Raw genomic sequence first — 24078 nt, forward strand, 5'->3', positions numbered from 1 at the left:
AGTATCTCAGCTAATTCAGGAATGATGAACGAACTTGTTTTGACTCTCCCATTGCGTGATTAACGCAATGCTTGTGACAATCACTTCGCGCATCCATTCATTGTTTTTTGTTTATTTATTCAGCCAGTGTTTCCCCAGACACCCAATCCATTGTCCTAGTTGTCACTTATGCCACTATCTGTCTCTTAGTTCTTTGTTTTATCGCCTGTCAATTAATAAGAGGTCTCTCAATAACGTCGTCCGGACATCTTCCGGGACTGGTAAAACAGCTGTCCACCGAAAACAAAGGAGGGCGCTGAAGATAAATAGAGGGGCGCTACAAATTGAAGAGGGGCGCAAATAAATTAAAGAGGGGTGCTGCGCCCCTCTTAAACCTCATTCCATATTTGGAATTCACATTTCCTAATATGGTAGGATGATATGGTAGTCCTATTTCACAAACAAATTGTGATACAAGTTCATTGTTAGAATAATTAAAAACCAATAGAAAATTCAAGATCATGCAAATTCAACACTGGGTCAAGCAGTTATATCAAAGACCTGAATTCAGATAGGACATTCATGGCATCCATACATGGTTGCTATGAACTCAAGTGTGACCTTTTGTGTGTACCCAAGTAGTTTGTGTATAAAGTTATAACCTATACATCTTTCTTTTTTGTGTGTCTTTAGAAGGGTTTAAATGCATAAGGCCAAATAAAAAAAAAATAATGTGGCTTCTATAACATGCTTTTCCAAAAAAGAGTAGGTAGATAAGGAATTCTACATAATATTTATCGTCGTTATAACTGTGCTTCATTTTGTTTGTATAAAAGACTTGTTTTGCAGATACATGTATGAATGTCATGTTTGATGTTGTTTACATTACCCATTTTTGAATTTTTGTAAAATCTCATTCCATGCCTGGCACAATTTTGTGACGTTTCTCAAATTTGGTCAAAAACAGTTAAGGGGTCAGGGAGTAAAAATAGGTTTGACCTAAACAGAAGCGAAGGAGATTATTGCTGCATTCGAAAGTGCAATAGTACAAATACGATTTATACGATCAATAACAAGCTCTTTGACAGACTTGAGCGTTTTTATAATACAGTGTGATTCTATAGATGTAGGCTTTTCATACCCTCATCACAGTCATGTCACTTTGCTCTCACTATCTGCCTAAAAAAATCTTTCTAAAACAAGTGAAATGTGATGTGAGCTACACACACTACTGTATACTTACCAACTTTATTACACTACTATGCCATCAGAGGGCGCAGTATGGTAAATAAAATACAAAGCAACAATCTTGTTAGAATGTTTGAAACGTACTCACCGAAAACACGAGATGAAGTCCTAATCATCCTGTGTAGACGCAGTGGAGTTGAAATTCGACTTGATGTCACTAAATGTAACATTCGCCGATTGAAACATCGCCGAAACAACCCGGCTGACGCCATCTTGAAAAATCTCAAAATGTCCTTAACTGGGCATGCGCAAACAACTTTTACTTGAAGAAATTAAACTATCACTGCCACTTTCGAAAAAAATACTGCCAATTCACATTAAGAGCACATTACATGTTAAACTGGATACCTTCACGTCAGTTAGTATAATCACGATGCAATCACGCGCAACATGTACAAGAGTCATGCAAGACGTAAGTTCAAAGGTTAATCATCAGACACGTGTGAACAGTTCACAGGTTACAGAGACAGGCATGAATCCGAGCTATGATAAGGTTTGTGAATTAGCGCGGCAGTTTTAACATTTACCTTGTATATGTCTGCATGATGTATGGGCTGTTATATATGTTATCATACTTATATATATCTTTTTTTTTAATGCTACTCCCGTCAGTTAATTGCCTAGCTATTATGATACTATTATGATAGTATTTTAGACATTCCTATTCTTGCTATATTAAGGTTAGGTTAGTTATTATTGATTAACCATTGTTTTTTGTATGTAATTTAATTGTTTTGTAATAGTTTTCTGGTCCTAGGTTTTATTGTTTGTTTTGTGTATAATCAATTTAATTCTTTCTGGGGAATTTTATGTGTTTAATAAGTAGTACAATTAGTATACTACAATGAAATGATTTAAATATTTCGATATCACAATAAAAACACAGACACAAGGACTGTTCTGTGTGTGTACTTCAAGATCAACCTTTTGACTCCTAGCCTATTTAACCGAGGTCAAGACCGGGTTAATCTGTTCATGCGTTCATCATCACCTGTCCATGACCTTCTAGAAGAACATTCTCTTATTTGACCGATTTGAGTTTTTGACAGAATTGGTACTCAAAGTAGACAACTCATTGTAATTAATTGTAAGTAATGTATGCAGGCCATGCTAGTCTAGATAGTTGCACTATTAAAAAATAGAATAGAATAGAATATTATTACTCAAAATATGTACATCGGTGTGTTGATCAGATGAACTAAATGACCCTACTATGATACTAATCCCTAACAGATAGTCCATCTACACAGGGCTACTTAAAATTAATTCATTAGTCTGAGAAAATAACAAAGTTAAAACAACAAATAACAAAATAATTGCAACAAATTCTACTTTTTGTTTGTGTATGACTGTACTAAATCATTCTCATTGTTTTCAGGAACACCCAAGGAATTTGATTCCTGAATTGTGTCGAGTATTCTATGAATTGCGATGGGTTACTGGAACCGGAGGTGGCATTAGTATCAAGTCTGGGTAAGTAATTTTACCATTGGATTGAATAATTGTAAGGGAGTTGTGTCACTACTGTATATGACTTAATTTTTTCTCTGTGTTTTAGTTATTTCATTCACTGATAGCTAAATGTAGTAAATTAAAACTCAGTAAATTCTAGTGTGAAACCAGTGAATTAATAACCTCATAAATATCCCCGCTTGATCTGCTAAAATTATACCCAGTGAAAACTGAAAACTAGGGCATACTTCCAGGATCCTCAAGGAAAGTACCTCAAGCCAATGTGAGTAAATTTGTAAAAGATGAGAAAATTAACAGTAATATGAGGTATTTGTACTTTGAAATAGTGGGCCCTTAGGAAAGCAGTGTGAAAATGTCTGAAAAAAAGATTATAATAATCATTAAAGCTTTGGTAGGAATGCTGAGAGATTCAAATTACCTGTTAAATCTGTATTAGAAGCCGCTATTAAAATAGTACAATGCAACAGAGGGGATGCAACTTCTATAAGAGATGCGGCTTCTAATACTGATTTTATGCTACTGTTTCCCACCATAGCAGTCTCAGTAACTGATACGTTACTTATATTTAATACAACTCTCATAAATAATCTTCATGAGTGCAAGCATATAATTTCAAATTATAATTCAATCAGTGTAAGATAATTTTAGGTGCTCATAAATTACAAAATATTGAATATTTTGCTTGATTCAAATTACCACTTTACAATTAATAAATGAATTGTCAAAATTGTGTTGTTTTCATAGCAATCTGATTAAAATCTAATGCATTTACCAAAACTCCTAAAAAGCTGCCAGCAAATAATAAATTTAATAAAAAATAAAAATAATTAATTATACACATATTTAAATAAAAAAATGAAGCTCAAACTGGAATCTGATTTTTAATCGGATTGCTTCCAGGGTTACCTTCACCATTTTTGTGATTTATCATTTTAATAGATTGAGAAACAATTCATAGTTGTTTCCTAGCAAGAGTTGATGAGATCTACCATATGTTATGTTCAGACTTTCATATGCATCTACCCCATCTGTAGTTACAGTATCTCAGTCTAAGTGAGGTTATGACATTCCATGCAACACTACAGTCGCCATTGGAATACTTTGTGCCATGTTGTGTTTGATATGTGTGTAAAAACATTGTTTATGTAACCAATGTAACAGAACCTATGTTAAAAAAGTACCGGTAGTCATTATAGGAATAATGAAGTGGAACTACACTATTTGGTCTACAGTGCTAATGTTCATGATTCACATGCATTGGGATAACCTCTCAGATTTTTCCATTTCGTGATGATCTCCTCAATTCTATATTTTTGACAAATGTTTTTTTTTTTCATTTTTGTTGAAAACCTACCAGCTCAATTCAAATGATACTTGGTACATGTGTGTTGATACAATGTTTTTTAGGATCTCTGTCAGATTTGTTCTCTTCATGATGATTTTACTTTTTCAATTTTGGTAAAAAATGCTATTTTCAACTTACTAATATTTAACAGTGTTATGCACTATCTGTTCTAGGAATGAAATCTTTGTAGCGCCATCTGGAGTTCAAAAAGAGAGAATTCAACCTGAAGATCTATTTGTGATAACTACTGATGAGAAAGATGTAAGTGGACCTCCTCCAAGCAAAAAATTAAAAAAAAGTGCCTGTACTCCATTATTCATGAATGCTTATAAATTAAGAGGTTTGTACTTTTAATTATTACATGTTATTACATCTCTAAATTTATTCTGGGATTGGTTATAGAGGAATACAAATGTCTATTGGTTGTGGAACTGTTTGAATGTACTGCCTGCCTGTGCACCTGATGGGTAACTTTCTAATAGGGCAGGTAAAAATTAAAACTTGCATACCCTGTGGACGAGGATATCATTTTATGGTCTACTTCACTAACAATTTTGTAAATGCAATTTTTACTAATTAACTAAATAACAAAATTGGATAAACTTGAATGTCATTCTCATGACCATGGCTGATACAAAGATTGTGTCTGTGTCTATAATACCATACTGCTCTACTAGAAGTACATCTTCATGTGAGCCAAAAATTTTAATTATGAATTTAATTATGCACTCCAAAATTACACTGATTAAGTTATTTTCAGCTGGTCACAGCAAGTACAGTGCTTGCTGAAACATTAGAAAACGTATCTGGATGTTTGTTATTTTTAAAAATTCTTGTGTTAACACTTTTTTACCAGCATTATTTGTTTTCATATTGTTGTAGATGCTGGTGCAGTGATTCACAGCCATTCTATGTATTCTAATCTTGTGACTCTTATCAACACTGGTGGAGAATTTTGTATCACTCAACAAGAAATGATCAAAGGAATCAGGAATGATCAAGATGGGACATATCTGTGGTATGTTTAATGTAATATCATCTGATATTTTGATTACTTATGTGATGTGCTACAAAGTAAAGCTTTTAAAGATTGCATTTTAAGTAGCTGAGCAAGACAGTTTGTTAAACTGTAAATTACCTTTGATATAATTGGCAAAATAATTATTGAAATTTGACCCCTGAAAGGGTTTGAAGAATTAATCATTTAATATAACAAGAAATTCATACTTTGTAAAACAATTTGCATACAAACAAGCAGTGTGAACCTTCATTTTTTAGTCCCCGTTCGGACGCAGTCCGAAAAGGGGGACTTATGTTTTGACCTCCATGTGTCCGTGCGTCTGTGTGTGCGTCCGGACCTGTATCTTAGAAATGTCTGGACCAACCACAATCAAACTTCACACATACATCATACATGATTTTATACATATGCACGTCAATTTGTTTTTTGATCTGATTCAAGATGGCCGAATGGTGGCCATTTTTGTGCTAAAAATCATCAAAATCAAGCATTTCTCGGCTGTTTACAGAAGGATTTTGTTCAAACTTGGTATATACATTAGACATTATAAAACCTTGATGCACATCATTTTGTTTTTCAGATAAGATTAAAAATGGCCGACTGGTGGACATTTTGTTTTAATGAATGTGGTTCTCATGCCATATCTCTGACTTGCTTTCACTGATTATGTTCAAATTTTAAATATTCATTATACATCATGTTATAGATAGACAGATATATCGGTTTGACGATCCTATTCAAAATGGCCAAATGGTGGCCATTTTTGTGCTAAAAGGTCATCAAATATCAAGCATTTATGGATGGATTTCGTTGGTACATATATTAGACATTACAGGTTCCTGATGCATATCATCGGATGCAAAATGGCTGTCTGGCGGCCATTTTGTTTTAATGAATGGGCTTCTAGACCCATATCTCCGACTTGTTTTGACTGATTATATTCAAATTTTAAATATTCATTATACATCATGATATATTGGTTTGACGATCCTGTTCAAAATAGCCGAATGGTGGTCATTTTTGTGCTAAAAAATCATCAAATATCAAGCATTTCTGGCATTTATGGATGGATTTCGTTCAAACTTGGTACATACATTAGACATCATTACAGGTTCCTGATGCACATCATTTTATTTTTCAGATTGGATTCAAAATGGTTGACTGGCGGCCATTTTGTTTTAATGATTGGGCTTTTAGAGCCATATCTCTTAAATGCTTTGACTGATTATATTCAAATTTTATATATTCGTTATACATCATGTTATATATATATACATGTATTCAAAATGGCTGATTTTGAATGCTGTTCCAGAGCAATATCTCTTAATATGGACAAGTACTTTTTTGATGATCAGATACAAATGTCAATCATTTTAATGTTAAAAAATCATATTCCTGACATGGTTATATTCCAGCTATATTACTATAAACAAAACTATATATCTTAAATTTGACAACTAACAGGGACTGTGCCATGCATGGCTTGTTTTTATTAAAAATAATAGTTACCTATTGTGCAATGTGTGGACCAGTGTAGCTAGCTCACCTTTTGATACTTGTACTCACTGCCGACATGTTCGGTATTTTTTTTAAAGTCATATTGGTGGGAGAGGTATGTAATGAAAATATGACACCCTATAAGAGGTATTTAATTGTGGCCTGCATGGAATATAATTTTGACATTTCAATGTCAGGTCCATATGCTGCCAATGATCTACAATTATATTACCATAGTTCAATGTCAACTGATTATTCAAGCATTGTTTTTTCAAGCAATACTGATACACTTGTGATTCCAATTATTGAAAACACAAAACTAGAAGAAGAATTAACTGTAAGTAGTGTTTTAAATTATCTGACAGCTGTGATTTTCTTAATTGCCATCTTTGAAATTAAACATACATTGTACACTCAATATGCAATTTTGTAAGTGTGCCTCTACAGGCTAGTTGCATGGAGAAAGGATGAGGGAAATTTTATTCTATATGCCACGAACCAGATTTGCATGTGGCATTCTAATCACAATTTATGCACAAACCAGATTTGCATGTGGCATTCTAATCACAATTTATGCACAAACCAGATTTGCATGTGGCATTCTAATCACAATTTATGCACAAACCAGATTTGAATGTGGCATTCTAATCACAATTTATGTACAAATCAGATTTGCATGTGGCATTCTAATCACAATTTATGCACAAACCAGATTTGAATGTGGCATTCTAATCACAAATTATGCACAAACCAGATTTGCATGTGGCATTCTAATCACAATTTATGCACAAATCAAATTTACATGTGGCATTCTAATCCCAAATTATGCTCAAACCAGATTTGCATGTGGCATTCTAATCACAATTTATGCACAAACCAAATTTGCATGTGGCATTCTAATCACAATTTATGCACAAATCAGATTTGCATGTGGCATCCTAATCACAATTTATGCACAAACCAGATTTGCATGTGGCATTCTAATCACAATTTATGCACAAACCAAATTTGCATGTGGCATTCTAATCACAATTTATGTACAAATCAGATTTGCATGTGGCATTCTAATCACAATTTATGCACAAACCAGATTTGAATGTGGCATTCTAATCACAAATTATGCACAAACCAGATTTGCATGTGGCATTCTAATCACAATTTATGCACAAATCAAATTTACATGTGGCATTCTAATCAAAAATTATGCACAAAAAAATGTGCATGTGGCATTCTAATCACAATTTATGCACAAACCAAATTTGTATGTGGCATTCTAATCACAATTTATGCACAAATCAGATTTGAATGTGGCATTCTAATCACAAATTATGCACAAACCAGATTTTCATGTGGCATTCTAATCACAATTTATGCACAAACCAAATTTGTATGTGGCATTCTAATCACAATTTATGCACAAATCAGATTTGCATGTGGCATTCTAATCACAATTTATGCACAAATCAGATTTGCATGTGGCATTCTAATCACAATTTATGCACAAACCAGATTTGAATGTGGCATTCTAATCACAATGTATGCACAAACCAAATTTGAATGTGGCGATAAAATACTGTTGAGAACAAATGAACAAATTCTGAGTTGTGCTAGACATAGACTTTGTCATGTCTGTAATTTGTACATAACTTAAATTGATAACAGGAAAGGATGAAAAAGGCCATGGAAGAATACCCAAAATGTCCTGCAGTTCTTGTGCGGAGCCATGGTATTTATGTTTGGGGCCCTTCTTGGCAAAAAGCCAAAGCTATGTAAGTAGCATATGATCAATATTCCTCATAATAGTAACATAAAGCAAATTAACCAGCCATCTTTTGCATTATCTAACCATATTATGCTACCATCTTATGCAGTACATTATGTTGTGTGAGCATTAGCTGAAATGCTTTGAGGCTGACAATATTGAAGCTCTTGTTATGGGGTTAATCATTAGTTGTATTTATCACAGTTTCTTTTGGGATCTACACACAATTGCCAGCAATACTGCAGTGTCTTGATGTCAAAATGAAGTCTTCTCACTGCTGAAAATTGAATGACAGAAATTATATCACCATTCGTTGCCAAATGACTGCCAGTCAATTCCTTTTTTATGTTTGGGGAAGAGATGAATGTTAGATGTTCTAAATCAGATGAATATGGCAGATGACAAATAAAACATCGATATTGCCACTACTGACTTGTTGGCTGGTGCATCCTGCTGATGATCGAACACCCTTTTGTGAGCTTGTCAGCCATGTTTAGATTCTGTGGCACTTGCAATCCTTCTTTTCCCCTCATGTCTTTCTATATATCTAGTTAGTATATTTCTATATGGCCTAGACTGTATCAAAAACCATTTCACTTCTTCTGTGCATTGAATGTGATCTAATTTTATCACTGATCGGTAATTGCTACACATAGTAAAAGAATGAATCATGCAACTTTGTAATAAGATCTAGTAGAATTATGTATTGTTATTTTCTTGTACATTCTATGTAATTATACATGTCAAATTTGTTTCACTTTAGGTGCGAGTGTTTGGATTATCTTTTTGAGGTTGCAGTTGAAATGCATAAATTGGGAATGAATCCAGCCAAACCACCTGTAAAAAACATTGATGGTGAACAAAAAGAATAGAAGTCTGTGTATATTACATGTCAATTTATAGAGTCACAAACTATGACACTTTATGCCTATTGGTCATAACCAGTTTTATTAGAAATTCTAAAACTTTAAAATATAAGATATTCACACTATCATATAGGCTTATTTTGCCATCCTCTTTTCAACACAATCGTGTTAGGACAACAGGGTGTATTGATATTTCTTCATCTAATAAAAAATCCATTGGTCAATGATGTCTTAAATTTGTCTTTGTTTCAATTTGATCAGCAATAATTATGAGTGATAATAAACACGAATCACGTTTTTCACTTTCAGCATGTACATGATACCATTTATTTATTTGCATTATACCGGTACTACTTTCTCTTATTAGTCCCTGTTCAAACGCAGTCCGAAAACGGGACTTGTGTTTTGAACCTCCATGCTTCCGTGTGTGTGTGTGTGTGTGCGCGTCCGGACCTGTATCTTAGAAATGCCTGGACCAATCGCAATCAAACTTCACACATATATTAACATGATATTATACACATGCACATCAATTTGTTTCATGATCTGATTTAAGATGGCCGAATGGCGGTCATTTTTGTGCTAAAAATCATCAAAATCCAGCATTTCTCGGCTGTTTACAGATGGATTTTGTTCAAACGTTGGACATTATAGAACCTTGATGCACATCATTTTGTTTCTCTAACTTGCTTTGACTGATTATCTTCAAATTTAAAATATCCATTATACATTATGTCATAGATATACAAATACATGTACATGTATATTGGTTTGACGATCCTATTAAAAATGGACAAATGGTGGCCATTTTTGTGGTAAAAATCATCAAATATCAAGCATTTCTGGCATTTATGGATGGATTTTGTTCAAACTTGGTACATACATTTTACATTACGGGTTCTTGATGCACGTCATTTTATTTTATTTTCAAATCTGATTTAGAATGACTGACTAGCGGCCATTTTGTTTTAATGAATGGGCTTCTCTGACATGCTTTGAATGATTATGTTCAAATTTTATATATTCATTATACGTGTATTCAAAATGGCCGATTTTGTTTTGATTAATGCTGTTCCAGAGCAATATCTCTCAATACTCGTTTGACTATCAGATACAAATGTCAATCATTTAAATGTTAAACAATCATCATAATCATATTCCTGACATGTTTATATTCCAGCTATATTACTATAAACAAAACTATATATCTTAAATTCGATAACTAATGGGAATGTGCCATGCATGACTTGTTACAATTGTTCTGATACATGATACTTTTGATAATGGCATTCCTTGTCATCATTTACTAGGAAAGTACTAGTGAGCAGACTTTTTCTAAATGTTCTCACATGATCCAAGGGTACAACTTTTCTTCACATTTTTGGTACATTTTTTAAGCAGCAACACCATGAGTGTTAAGCAGATCAACGAGTGTGTGAATGTATGGTCTCTCTACTGAATTAGTTAAAGCATGTGATTTGTGATTGATATAGTTTACTATATGTACATGAAGGTGTGAAGGTGTTCGATCCATTGTTATATACAAACATAGCCATTCTTCAACTATCAGTTTCAAAACCTATTTTTACTGTCTTTTCTAATATACTTCCTATAGTCACCTTAAATTCCTATAGTCTTGTTACATATTTTCAATGCAAATCTAACAAACATCCGATAAGAGCATTCAACTCAAATATAAAAAGTAAATGAGCACCATGGAAAAAAAATACATATTTGAGTGTGTGAAGAGAAGCCAGATGTACAGAAGTACATACTCCTTGTTATTTATGTGCGCATGTGTTTTTCACAACTGATAGTTTGATTTTAATTGGTGTTTGACATTTTTGACTCCCGTGTGCAAAGCACAAAAAGGGAGTCTTTGCAGTTAGTGTGTCTGTATGTATGTGTGTGTGTGTGTGTGTGTCTGTCTGTCTGTCTGTCTGTGTGTGTGTGTGTGTGTGTGTGTGTGTCTGTTCCATCGATATCTCAAGAACCAATTTTCGGATTTCAATGGAACTTGGTATATAGCTTGTCTGGGGCAATGCGCAGATTTGATTAGTTTTTGATTGACATCCATGCATATTAATGAGCTCATCTGCATAATAATGTGTGAATTTTACACTATTTCTGTTATATCTCAAGAAGCATTAAAACGATTTTCATGTAACTTGGTAAGAATGTTACTAATGATTGGCAGCTGCAATTCATTGTTGTATTTTACATTTTAATTAAAATTTAGCATTTTTTATGTATTTTTGTATTATTTTTTTTAATTTTTCTGCCCAATTGCATGAATACAACTAATAGGAATCGGTGAGTGGACTAATTTGCATAATGATGCGCATGCGTATTCTATTTTTTATGACCAGCAATTTATGATGGTGTCAGCCATTTTGTTATTTCCAGTGTGTTGTACAAAAACGAAGCAAGCGCTCGGGAGAGGAAATGTATCAGTTTACATTATGAAAAGGTCTAAGAAATTACATGTATGATTTTTTATTATCGTATAAGTAAATAAATAAATAAGTAATTGAACAAATGTATAACCTCAATGACTGTGAAACGAATTACTGTGCAAGCTAGTTTACATTCATGTGTGGTGTACAATTACATTCAAGCCACGGAACATTGAACCCTGTGTGAGCCCAGTCAAGAAAATAATGAATGTGAAATTCATCATCGCTAAAACCATGGCAGTGTTGAAGATATGAAAATGGTTGGTAGGTTCGATTTCATGGTAAAATGTTGTGTAAATTCGTTGTACTTGTGAATCCTGATTTATCACCGTATTATTGAACGCGAGAACAAATATGGTGACCTCCAGCATCAATGTAGTTGTATCAAGTCGCTGCCGTAAGGAGATATTTCTTTTGTATCGCTTACCAACATTGTATTGTACTTCTTTCCTTTATTTTCCTTTACACATTTGGAAACTTGCATGGTGCACTTTCACCCCCACCTTCCCCAAATTACGAAGCTATCAAGTCGATTAGTAGGTATAGGATGTCTATGTGTGTTGATGACTACTGCGTTGTGTAAGGGCTTCTCGTACGTAAAATGGGGCCCATTCCCAGAAAAAATATCTATTTACACAGAGCTGACAAAATTCGCCTACATGTGTGAATATATGTTGGGATTTGGAGAAAAAAACTCGTAAAACATACCGAATTTACCGTGACAGCAGTGATAAATTTTGGTGCCGATTGCTGGTGGGCTGATCAGCATGTCGGATTATTTCTGAGAACGTTCTTCATGTGGGAAATCACAAAATTATTAGCACTAAGTTGGCTGGTTTACCTTATTTTGTGTCAGAGTACCCTGTACAAATGACGTGAATCGACATGCGATGATTACCAAAACAATTTGACAATCGGTGTCTCATTTGTTCACCGCCCCCTGAACACGGTGATTTGTTACGATCGACGGTGATTTGTTATGAGGGGTATTTTTCCCGGCCCTTTTCGTCGGAAATTAGGAATTCATTGGCTCTAATATATCCCAGTTTACTTTACTTATTTCATCCGATTATTCTGTACATTGATTTTACCTTGCAAAGGAAACAATCGGTGTCTGGCTTTGTTATATTTACACTATTGCAACACCTTATGTGGGCCCCCAGCGTGGGCCTCGTGTTTCACTATTTTTTTCATTGAATATTACATGGCACGATATCCCTCAAATCGGAAGGCACATTTATTACTCGAGTTACTGTTCCTATTAAGTTAAGCCATGGAGCAAAAAAGAAAATATGGTTAAGCTGAATACCATGCTTCATGTGGAATGTATAGACCGTGATGTCGGCATTAACTATTGGATGCACAGTGGAAACCACTGGAGCAACGCCACGCTGACCGGCGTCTCCTGCCTGGTAAAAAAAAACATGCGGGACGGGCTGCAGGGTTTTAAGCTGTCGTAGATGTTTTTGAAACGAAAATTAGCGAATAGGTTTTGTTTCGAGCCACTTAAAATGTCCTATGTGTATTTTTGGTTGGTACTCATCGCGTGCGACGTGCCCCAGATAGTGTCAATTTATACGCAGTAACAAATGAGACGCGTTGGGGATTACTTTAAATTTTACGTACCGAGAAGTACGTCTGCCGTAAATTATTAATATTTGTTATGGTACTGAGCTGTACGGTGGTTGTAATTTTACCATGTCGATTTTCGGGATATACGAACCAATCGAAAAGATTGTGATGCCTTCCTTATTTAATATACGTAACTGAAAATAAATAAATATAATATTTATTGACACACATATTGATATTAAGATAGTGGTTTGAATTTTAGATATTTAGATTGTGATTGTTTGTCAGAAATTTACATAGTTGTTCTTGCTACTTTACGTTTTCCGTGTTAACTAAATTTCTAAAATATTTTTAAATGCCCTATAAGTTTCTTTTGGGCATTTATTTGTTTACTATTTTCGTTGCATTTCATTTTCCTCAATGTTTTATGAATTATTTCAGTTTTCTTTTTAATGTTGCAATTTTGTGTAGACTTTTTATGCATATTTTTAAGTAGGCTTATTGTAGGTATACGATCTCTATGTGTGTAGATGACTACTGGTGGCTCCTTATTTAATAGATTATTCATAATTTGTTTATCATTTTCAAATATTCCCGAATATTACATCATGATCCCTATTCCCTCAGCACACGGGAGTTCTTTCTAAGCTTTCTTTGATTTTCTATTGTTACATAAACAGAACTGCAAAACACAAAAACGTGGTGAAGACTGCTGCTAAAATGGTTGCATGTACTATATATAACCTTAGTGGGATACTAAATCTTAGGGGAGAATGAACCTAGTTGCTTGAAAGTTAAAATTGTAGATGCTACTTAAGTTAATAATTTGTTTTCTAAAATGAACATATAACTGACAAGCACTACTTCACATGTGACTATGAGCTCTGTGTCAAAATGCCACATGGCGATGCGATAATCTATCAAAATGCCACATGGCGATGCGATACTCTATCAAAATGCCACATGGCGATGCGATACACTATCAAAATGCCACATGGCGATGCGATACTCTATCAAAATGCCACATGGCGATGCGATACTCTATCAAAATGCCACATGGCGATGCGATACTCTATCAAAATGCCACATGGCGATGCGATACTCTATCAAAATGCCACATGGCGATGCGATACTCTATCAAAATGCCACATGGCGATGCGATACTCTATCAAAATGCCACATGGCGATGCGATACTCTATCAAAATGCCACATGGCGATGCGATACTCTATCAAAATGCCACATGGCGATGCGATACTCTATCAAAATGCCACATGGCGATGCGATACTCTATCAAAATGCCACATGGCGATGCGATACTCTATCAAAATGCCACATGGCGATGCGATACTCTATCAAAATGCCACATGGCGATGTGATACTCTATCAAAATGCCACATGGCGATGTGATACTCTATCAAAATGCCACATGGCGATGCGATACTCTATCAAAATGCCACATGCCTTCAGCAAAAATTAATTCCAAGTGCAAATAAAGTATTCTACACATTATTGAGTGCAGAAATACTCCCAAAATACTTTCGCACTGTTTCTATGTTCGATTTCACACATAACATGAGACCTGGCAGTGAGTGGTAATTGTTTATTTTATATATATATATTACATTAATTGTCTTTAGCTGTAACATTTCATTGACTTCTTGTTTGAACTTCACTGACGCATCATCAGCTTACACAAGTGTATCGAGTAATGGAACATTGGTAATAGCTCCTATTATATTGGGGGATGGCTGATCACCATCAAACATTGACATTTTAGCTTCAAGATGTCGTTTATTATATGCCGCCATCGCAATATCATGAAGATCCTTTGCTTCACTTCTACCTGTCTGTGCAACCATCCGTGAGAGTTCCCCCAAGGGATTTTGTAGCAGTAAGTGTGGTTCATCAAATTCTGCAACTCTACCGTTACTCATAACTAATATTCTATCCGAGTCCATGACAGTATTCAGTCGATGCGCTATTGTCAGTACAGTGCAATGCTGAAATCTGTTACGGATTGTCTCCTGTATTATAGCATCAGTTCTGAAAATTAATGAAAATAATACATTTCATTATATACGCCTATAACCCTACAATTTTCAAGGGCTGTTTAGAACCATGAGAATGGCACACAAGCCGTTTTTAGTATTATAAGATGATGCAAATTAGCTGGCTTGCTATTTGTAGACAATTCCGGGGAAGTACTGTGATAAAACTGGAGCTTAAATTTTAATCATGTCCACGTATTGGTATTAAGAAATTATACCCTAAACACAATAGTTAAAATAGTCACGTGAGCTTATGTACCAATTGATTTTATGGTTGCAAAAAAAGAGCAGTTCTGGCGGATGAATGAAATAACTGGATAAAAACCTGCTGATGTTGGTTTCACTTCTTCCATTTAGAAGTCTAAGCAAGGTTTCCGTGTGCAACACGCTGGATGGCAATTTATACCCCTAAATGTCTTGCAAGTTTCTACTCCAATTTCTTTTTACTTTTCTTTTTACCTGAATTTCAGCTGATTGTCTCCCAGTAGTACTAATAATAATTTAAAAAGGTACTGACATTGCCCAGGTATGTAATGAAAGATTATAAAAAAAAATTCACCAGTAAAACCTGCATGCATCTTTGATGCTCACCTTTTGTCGATATTTGCTGTTGCTTCATCTAATATCAGTATTTTATTTTTTCGAAGTAGAGTTCTTGCCAAGCTCACTAATTGCCTTTGCCCGACACTCAAATTCGATCCCGATTCTGCAAGTTCGGTGTCTAACCCTCCTACAAACCTTTGCACTTCATAAAGTAGTTGTACCTTTGAAATAAAAACACATTTGACGCTTATAGTTCAACGTTATCACATAAACTCATTCATTGCCACAAGGATAATTCCCCGACAAAATATTTATGCGTTTAGTACGTGGATCATGTATTCTACGCAATTGACTTACAAATGGATATCTGAATCCGTAAAATAGTTTTCACATGCAAATTACCCACGGCTGATGACAAATAATTGCTGAGAGTAAAATACTGAAAATATGCAATTATTTAATATCAAACATTTACATTGAGAGTATGCACATATATATTTAATATGTCATAATATCATTAAGAGGCTACACGAGAGAATTAAAAACATATATATTGAAGTACAAAAGGGTTTTGATAATTGATGACGTGGTGCTGTATCGATTGTTGTAACAACTGTTTTCCCCAAATATTGAATTTATATTGCAAATAAATATATAAGCTGAACGTAATATACCATTATAGCTTTATGAAAATATACGAGTACAGTAAATAGTTGATGATTGTCACAATATTGCAGTTAAAACGAAATGGTATAATCATGAATACAAAGTTGATATTTAGCTTGCATTGGATTGGGAGTTTACACCTGCTTCTTCGTCGGCACTGCATGATCGAGTGTAAACGCAAATGCTTGAAAATATTATATCAGTAAGTAACTCGAAAACATGTGAAAGGGGATAAGAAATAACATTTTAGTATAGATTTTGTGAGTTGCTATGCTGGCATATCTTTAATCACATATTCTCAAAGAACATTCCAATAATATTACAGTTTCGAATTATTAACATTTGTCCTTGTATAACATGTATTGTTAAATGTACTTGAAATGTAACTTTGTTCTCTTAAACATTCGTCTGTCAACACCATTTCAATATACTATTGTGGGTTTAACTAAATATATCATCGATCATATTAAAATACTCTCACCTGTTCTAAGGCTTTCAAAATTTCAGAATCTGCATATTCAGTAAATGGGTCCAGGTTTGAACGCAGGGATCCTCTAAACAATACAGGCTCCTAAAACGAAAATGTAAATATATATAACATAGACCTGGTATGTGAAACCAGTCTAGTCCTGCAATGTATTTTTATAATGGGATGTTTGCTCAACCATATATAGTAGAAGTTCCGAATACTCTATTTGCTTCCATTTAATTTACATATGAAAGAAGCAATAATTGTAATAATTCTAATGATTGTGATAATATTATCTACATTGATCAAGAAACCTGGGTTATAATAGATATTTTCGATCTTAAATCATGTAATCCTAGTCTTGTGATATCCACACCATCTATCTTTATAGTACCACTCGGTTCAGCCATACGAAATATACAATTGATTAGTGAACTTTTACCAGCACCAGTCCTTCCTACAATACCAACCTATGAATATAATGACAAAATTTACAAGAGGCAAATTATACAAATAGTGTCTACTACTTTAAATGATTTGTTAAATTCATATCATGATACCATTGTTGTTTAATAGGTAAAATTGTAAAGTTTCGTTATGGTATTCTATTGTAAAATATATGATCATGAAGATTCAAGTAGTTTACATTCCCTCAAGATCTTTCAAAATATCTTGTTCGGTTTTCATAAATACCACGAACATGTAGATTCTAATTGTAATTAATCATATACCATGAATATGTAGATTCTAATGTTAAATAATTGCACACCAAGAATATGTAGATTCTAATGATAAATCATCGCACTCCACAAACATGTAGATTCTAATGGTAAATAATTGCACACCACAAACATGTAGATTCTAATGGTAAATAATCGAACACCAAAAATATGTATATTCTAATGATAAATAATCGCATACCACGAATAAGTAGATTCTAATGATAAATAATCGCATACCATGAATATGTAGATTCTAATGATAAATAATCGAACACCAAAAATATGTAGATTTTAATGGTAAATAATTGCACACCACAAACATGTAGATTTTAATGGCAAATAATCGCATACCACGAACATGTAGTATCTAATGATAAATAATCGCACACCACGAATATGTAGATTCTAATGGTAAATAATTGCACACCACAAACATGTAGATTCTAATGGTAAATAATTGCACACCACAAACATGTAGATTCTAATGATAAATAATTGCACACCACAAACATGTAGATTCTAATGATAAATAATCGCACACCACGAATATGTAGATTCTAATGGTAAATAATTGCACACCACAAACATGTAGATTCTAATGGTAAATAATTGCATACCACAAACATGTAGATTCTAATGGTAAATATTCGTATACCACAAACATGTAGATTCTAATGATAAATAATCGCACACCACGAATATGTAGATTTTAATGGCAAATAATCGCACACCACGAACATGTAGATTCTAATGGTAAATAATTGCATACCACAAACATGTAGATTCTAATGATAAATAATCGCACACCACGCATATGTAGATTCTAATGATAAATAATCGCACACCAAAAATATGTAGATTCTAATGGTAAATAATCGCATACCACGAATATGTAGATTCTAATGGTAAATAATTGCACACCACAAACATGTAGATTCTAATGGTAAATAATTGCACACCACAAACATGTAGATTCTAATGATAAATAATCGCACACCACAAACATGTAGATTCTAATGATAAATAATCGCACACCACGAATATGTAGATTCTAATGGTAAATAATTGCAAACCACAAACATGTAGATTCTAATGGTAAATAATTGCATACCACAAACATGTAGATTCTAATGGTAAATATTCGTATACCACAAACATGTAGATTCTAATGATAAATAATCGCACACCACGAATATGTAGATTTTAATGGCAAATAATCGCACACCACGAACATGTAGATTGTAATGGTAAATAATTGCATACCACAAACATGTAGATTCTAATGATAAATAATCGCACACCACGCATATGTAGATTCTAATGATAAATAATCGCACACCAAAAATATGTAGATTCTAATGGTAAATAATCGCATACCACGAATAAGTAGATTCTAATGATAAATAATTGCACACCACAAACATGTAGATTCTAATGATAAATAATCGCACACCACGCATATGTAGATTCTAATGGTAAATATTCGCACACCACAAACATGTAGATTCTAATGGTAAATAATTGCATACCACAAACATGTAGATTCTAATGATAAATAATCGCACACCACGAACATGTAGATTCTAATGATAAATAATCGCACACCACGAACATGTAGATTCTAATGATAAATAATCGCACACCACAAACATGTAGATTCTAATGGTAAATAATTGCATACCACAAACATGTAGATTCTAATGGTACAGTAAATATTCGCACACCACAAACATGTAGATTCTAATGGTACAGTAAATAATTGCATACCACAAACATGTAGATTCTAATGGTACAGTAAATATTCGCACACCACAAACATGTAGATTCTAATGGTACAGTAAATAATTGCATACCACAAACATGTAGATTCTAATGATAAATAATCGCACACCATAAATATGTAGATTCTATTGGTAAATAATCGCATACCACGAATAAGTAGATTCTAATGATAAATAATTGCACACCACAAACATGTAGATTCTAATGATAAATAATCGCACACCACGAATATGTAGATTCTAATGATAAATAATCGCACACCAAAAATATGTAGATTCTAATGGTAAATAATCGCATACCACGAATAAGTAGATTCTAATGATAAATAATTGCACACCACAAACATGTAGATTCTAATGATAAATAATCGCACACCACGCATATGTAGATTCTAATGGTAAATATTCGCACACCACAAACATGTAGATTCTAATGGTAAATAATCGCACTCCAAGTATATGTAGATTCTAATGGTAAATAATCGCACACCACGAATATGTAGATTCTAATGATAAATAATCGCACACCAAAAATATGTAGATTCTAATGGTAAATAATCGCATACCACGAATAAGTAGATTCTAATGATAAATAATCGCATACCATGAATATGTAGATTCTAATGGTAATATAATCGAATACCACGAATATGAAGATTCTAATGGTAAATAATCGCATACCATGAACATGTAGATTCTAATGATAAATAATTGCACATCACGAACATGTAGATTTTAATGGTAAATAATCGTATACCATGAACATGTAGATTCTAATGGTAAATAATCGTATACCATGAACATGTAGATTCTAATGGTAAATAATCGTATACCACGAACATGTAGATTCTAATGGTAAATAATCGTATACCATGAACATGTAGATTCTAATGATAAATAATTGCACACCACGAACATGTAGATTTTAATGGTAAATAATCGTATACCACGAACATGTAGATTTTAATGGTAAATAATTGCACACCACAAACATGTAGATTTTAATGGTAAATAATCATATACCACGAACATGTAGATAATCGCACACCACAAACATGTAGATTTTAATGGTAAATAATCGCACACCACAAACATGTAGATTCTAATGATAAATAATTGCACACCACAAACATGTAGATTTTAATGGTAAATAATCGCATACCATGAACATGTAGATTCTAATGGTAAATAATAGCATACCATGAACATGTAGATTCTAATGGTACATAATCACATACCACGAATAAGTAGATTTTAATGATAAATAATCGTATACCACGAACATGTAGATTCTAATGATAAATGATCGCACACCAAAAATATGTAGATTCTAATGGTAAATAATCGCATACCACGAATATGTTGATTCTAATGGTAAATAATCGCACACCACAAACATGTAGATTCTAATGGTAAATAATCGCATACCATGAACATGTAGATTCTAATGGTAAATAATTGCATACCACGAATAAGTAGATTCTAATGGCAAACAATCGTATACCAGGAACATGTAGATTATAATGGTAAATAATCGCATACCATGAACATGTAGATTCTAATGGTAAATAATCGCATACCATGAACATGTAGATTCTAATGGTAAATAATCACATACCACGAATAAGTAGATTTTAATGATAAATAATCGTATACCATGAACATGTAGATTCTAATGGTAAATAATCGCATATCATGAACATGTGGATTCTAATGGTAAATAATTGCATACCATGAACATGTAGATTCTAATGGTAAATAATTGCACACCAGGAATATGTAGATTCTAATGGTAAATGATCGCACACCAAAAATATGTAGACTCTAATGGTACATAATCGCACACCAGGAATATGTAGATTCTAATGGTAAATAATCGCATACCACGAATAAGTAGATTCTAATGATAAATAATCGCATACCACAAATATGTAGATTCTAATGGCAAATAATCGCATACCAGGAACATGTAGATTCTAATGGTAAATAATCACATACCACGAATAAGTAGATTCTAATGATAAATAATCGCATACCATGAATATGTAGATTCTAATGGTAATATAATTGAATACCACGAATATGACGATTCTAATGGTAAATAATCGCATACCATGAACATGTAGATTCTAATAATAAATAATCGCATACCATGAACATGTAGATTCTAATGGTAAATAATAGCATACCATGAACATGTAGATTCTAATGGTAAATAATCGCATACCATGAACATGTATATTCTAATGGTAAATAATAGCATACCATGGTCATGTAGATTCTAATGGTAAATAATCGCATACCATGAACATGTATATTCTAATAGTAAATAATCGCATACCATGAACATGTAGATTCTAATGGTAAATAATCACATACCACGAACATGTAGATTCTAATGGTAAATAATCGCATACCATGAACATGCAGATTCTAATGGTAAATATTCGTATACCACGAACATGTAGATTCTAATGGTAAATAATCGCATACCATGAACATGTAGATTCTAATGGTAAATAATCGCATACCATGAACATGTAGATTCTAATGGTAAATAATCGCGTACCACGAACATGTAGATTCTAATGGTAAATAATTGCATACCACGAACATGTAGATTCTAATGGTGAATAATCGCATACCATGAACATGTAGATTCTAATGGTAAATAATCGCGTACCACGAACATGTAGATTCTAATGGTAAATAATCGCATACCATGAACATGTAGATTCTAATGGTAAATAATCGCATACCATGAACATGTAGATTCTAATGGTAAATAATCGCATACCATGAACATGTAGATTCTAATGGTAAATAATCGCATACCATGAACATGTAGATTCTAATGGTAAATAATCGCGTACCACGAACATGTAGATTCTAATGGTAAATAATTGCATACCACGAACATGTAGATTCTAATGGTAAATATTCGTATACCACGAACATGTAGATTCTAATGATAAATAATCGCATACCATGAACATGTAGATTCTAATGGTAAATAATTTTGATACATAATTCATTTCACAACACAGGATTTTGAATGCCGTGTCATACTGAACACTAATTGCTAATATTTAACTGTCAACACAAATCACGTGTGATTTGACAACGTAAATGCATTTCACAATGCAACAAACCATCTTTGCAATCAATTGCATAATGCACCAATAGTTTGATAACTAGTTTATGCTTCCTCCATAGTAACCAAAATAGCCATTGTTATGATTAAAGGGCGGCAGTCGTCGCGCTGCGTATGTGCGACATTTGTGTTGATAAACATTGATTTTCCTCCAATCCAATGCGCTCTTCTAATGGAAATCACAAGTATGAGGTTCGACCTGGGCGCGACTTGCATTAACTACCGCCAGTGACACTTAGATACCTTCCAATCACCTAAAAAATACCTAATTAAATCTTTGTAACGTCTCAGTTTGTACTCGCTGTTCTGGGCAACAGTCAAAGTCGCCATCTTTGTTTATATGAGACTCATATATCTCGCGCATATGTGGCGCGACGACTACCGCCTTTTAATAGTTATTGTATTGTTTTATCAAAAGCTATATAATTGATTATAAATTGTCCTGTTTTCGGATTGAATGATTGATGTTATATTACCTTTTCCATTGCTCTTATAGAAAAACATATATTTTTAATCACGGCTGGGGAGTTTTTGGAATATTTGAATGATACATCGGTCATGGTAATATTGCCGTCTTTTGGCCACCCAGGATCTGTTATATTCAGGATTTGTAACGGGCCTTCTGGACAAATGTTACAATAAGATATAACACGTTCCGACGACGTCATCTGTGAAGCCAAGGACATCATGATTAACAATGTAATCGAAATACCCATAACCGGTCAATAACATAACTTGTACCTTCTGGATCAATCTGGCGTACTCGTGTGACACACAAGTACAACATAATCATATTAATATTACGCAGTGACAAATAAACAAAAATAATCAAATACTTCTCCTGGCGAGCTAATAAAATCGTGCGTTATATTTCGCAATGCATGTCGCAATAACATTATGAAATGATTTATTTAGTTCACGAATGTTCCCCAAACATCATACAGACATGTTATATAAAGGTTGTAGTTGAGCATGAGTGCAACATCTATTTACATCGGTACCTCATCAAGCTTGGCCGATTAAAGGTTTCCAACTGTTATTACTCTATCTGTCTTACCTGGTTCTCGACCTCTGTACTAAATCCAATAACCGTTTGAAAATCCGTCATCAAACTCATGGAATAAGTCATAGATAGTCCTATTAAAATTACATTTAGCCCTGATTGATAAAAGCAGAAACGTTAAAAGACTTTTCATGATTGTAGTTTTTTGGCGAAAAAGACCACAGTCATACTTGATCGAAATTAATACATTGTAATCCCATGCATTGCATATCTGTGAAATACGTAAACACATAATAAACCAAATCGAAGAAAACTCAGAGAGAACTCGTGTATTCTGAGACTATTGGAGACATTACAAATTAATTTAAGATTATCCTTTAAAACAAGAAACTTGGCAACTAATATTTGTTTTCTATTTGAGATGCACAACGTGCATCAATGTGATCCACATTACTGGAGTTCATAATACTT

At 33.5% G+C, this 24078-nt stretch overlaps 3 protein-coding genes across 4 annotated transcripts in view; 1 reads left to right on the forward strand and 2 right to left on the reverse strand.

The window, feature by feature from the left end:
* Positions 1–1739, reverse strand: part of LOC102802337 (pyruvate dehydrogenase protein X component-like) — a 44107-nt gene extending 42368 nt beyond the window's left edge. The window contains exon 1 of the mRNA XM_085501946.1: positions 1316–1739. Within this exon, the coding sequence (XP_085358072.1) occupies positions 1316–1439 (124 nt within the window). The 5' untranslated portion in view covers positions 1440–1739. The remainder of the gene's footprint in view (positions 1–1315) is intronic.
* Positions 1479–9427, forward strand: LOC100378732 (methylthioribulose-1-phosphate dehydratase-like). Its single transcript, XM_085501947.1, has 7 exons — positions 1479–1720; positions 2606–2700; positions 4219–4385; positions 4928–5063; positions 6840–6900; positions 8226–8332; positions 9089–9427. Exons 1-7 carry the CDS (start codon positions 1601–1603, stop codon positions 9195–9197), a joined length of 795 nt encoding a protein of 264 aa, XP_085358073.1. The 5' UTR covers positions 1479–1600; the 3' UTR covers positions 9198–9427.
* A 5380-nt stretch (positions 9428–14807) lies between these two features.
* LOC100378585 (ATP-binding cassette subfamily C member 4-like) overlaps positions 14808–24078 on the reverse strand; it is a 28838-nt gene continuing 19567 nt past the window's right edge. Inside the window, exons 19-24 of one of the 2 annotated variants that reach the window (XM_085501948.1) lie at positions 23662–23762; positions 23081–23272; positions 17262–17417; positions 16960–17049; positions 15861–16033; positions 14808–15264 (exon numbers count right to left, since the gene is read on the reverse strand). In XM_085501948.1, coding sequence (XP_085358074.1) covers positions 14910–15264; positions 15861–16033; positions 16960–17049; positions 17262–17417; positions 23081–23272; positions 23662–23762 — 1067 coding nt within the window. In that variant the 3' untranslated portion in view covers positions 14808–14909. Of the gene's footprint in view, positions 15265–15860; positions 16034–16959; positions 17050–17247; positions 17418–23080; positions 23273–23661; positions 23763–24078 lie in introns of those variants that run through there. The other variant, XR_014930044.1, reaches the window with a different exon arrangement.

The sequence above is a fragment of the Saccoglossus kowalevskii genome, chromosome 1 (genome assembly GCF_978046115.1).
Source record: "Saccoglossus kowalevskii chromosome 1, keSacKowa6.1, whole genome shotgun sequence".
NCBI lineage: Eukaryota > Metazoa > Hemichordata > Enteropneusta > Harrimaniidae > Saccoglossus > Saccoglossus kowalevskii.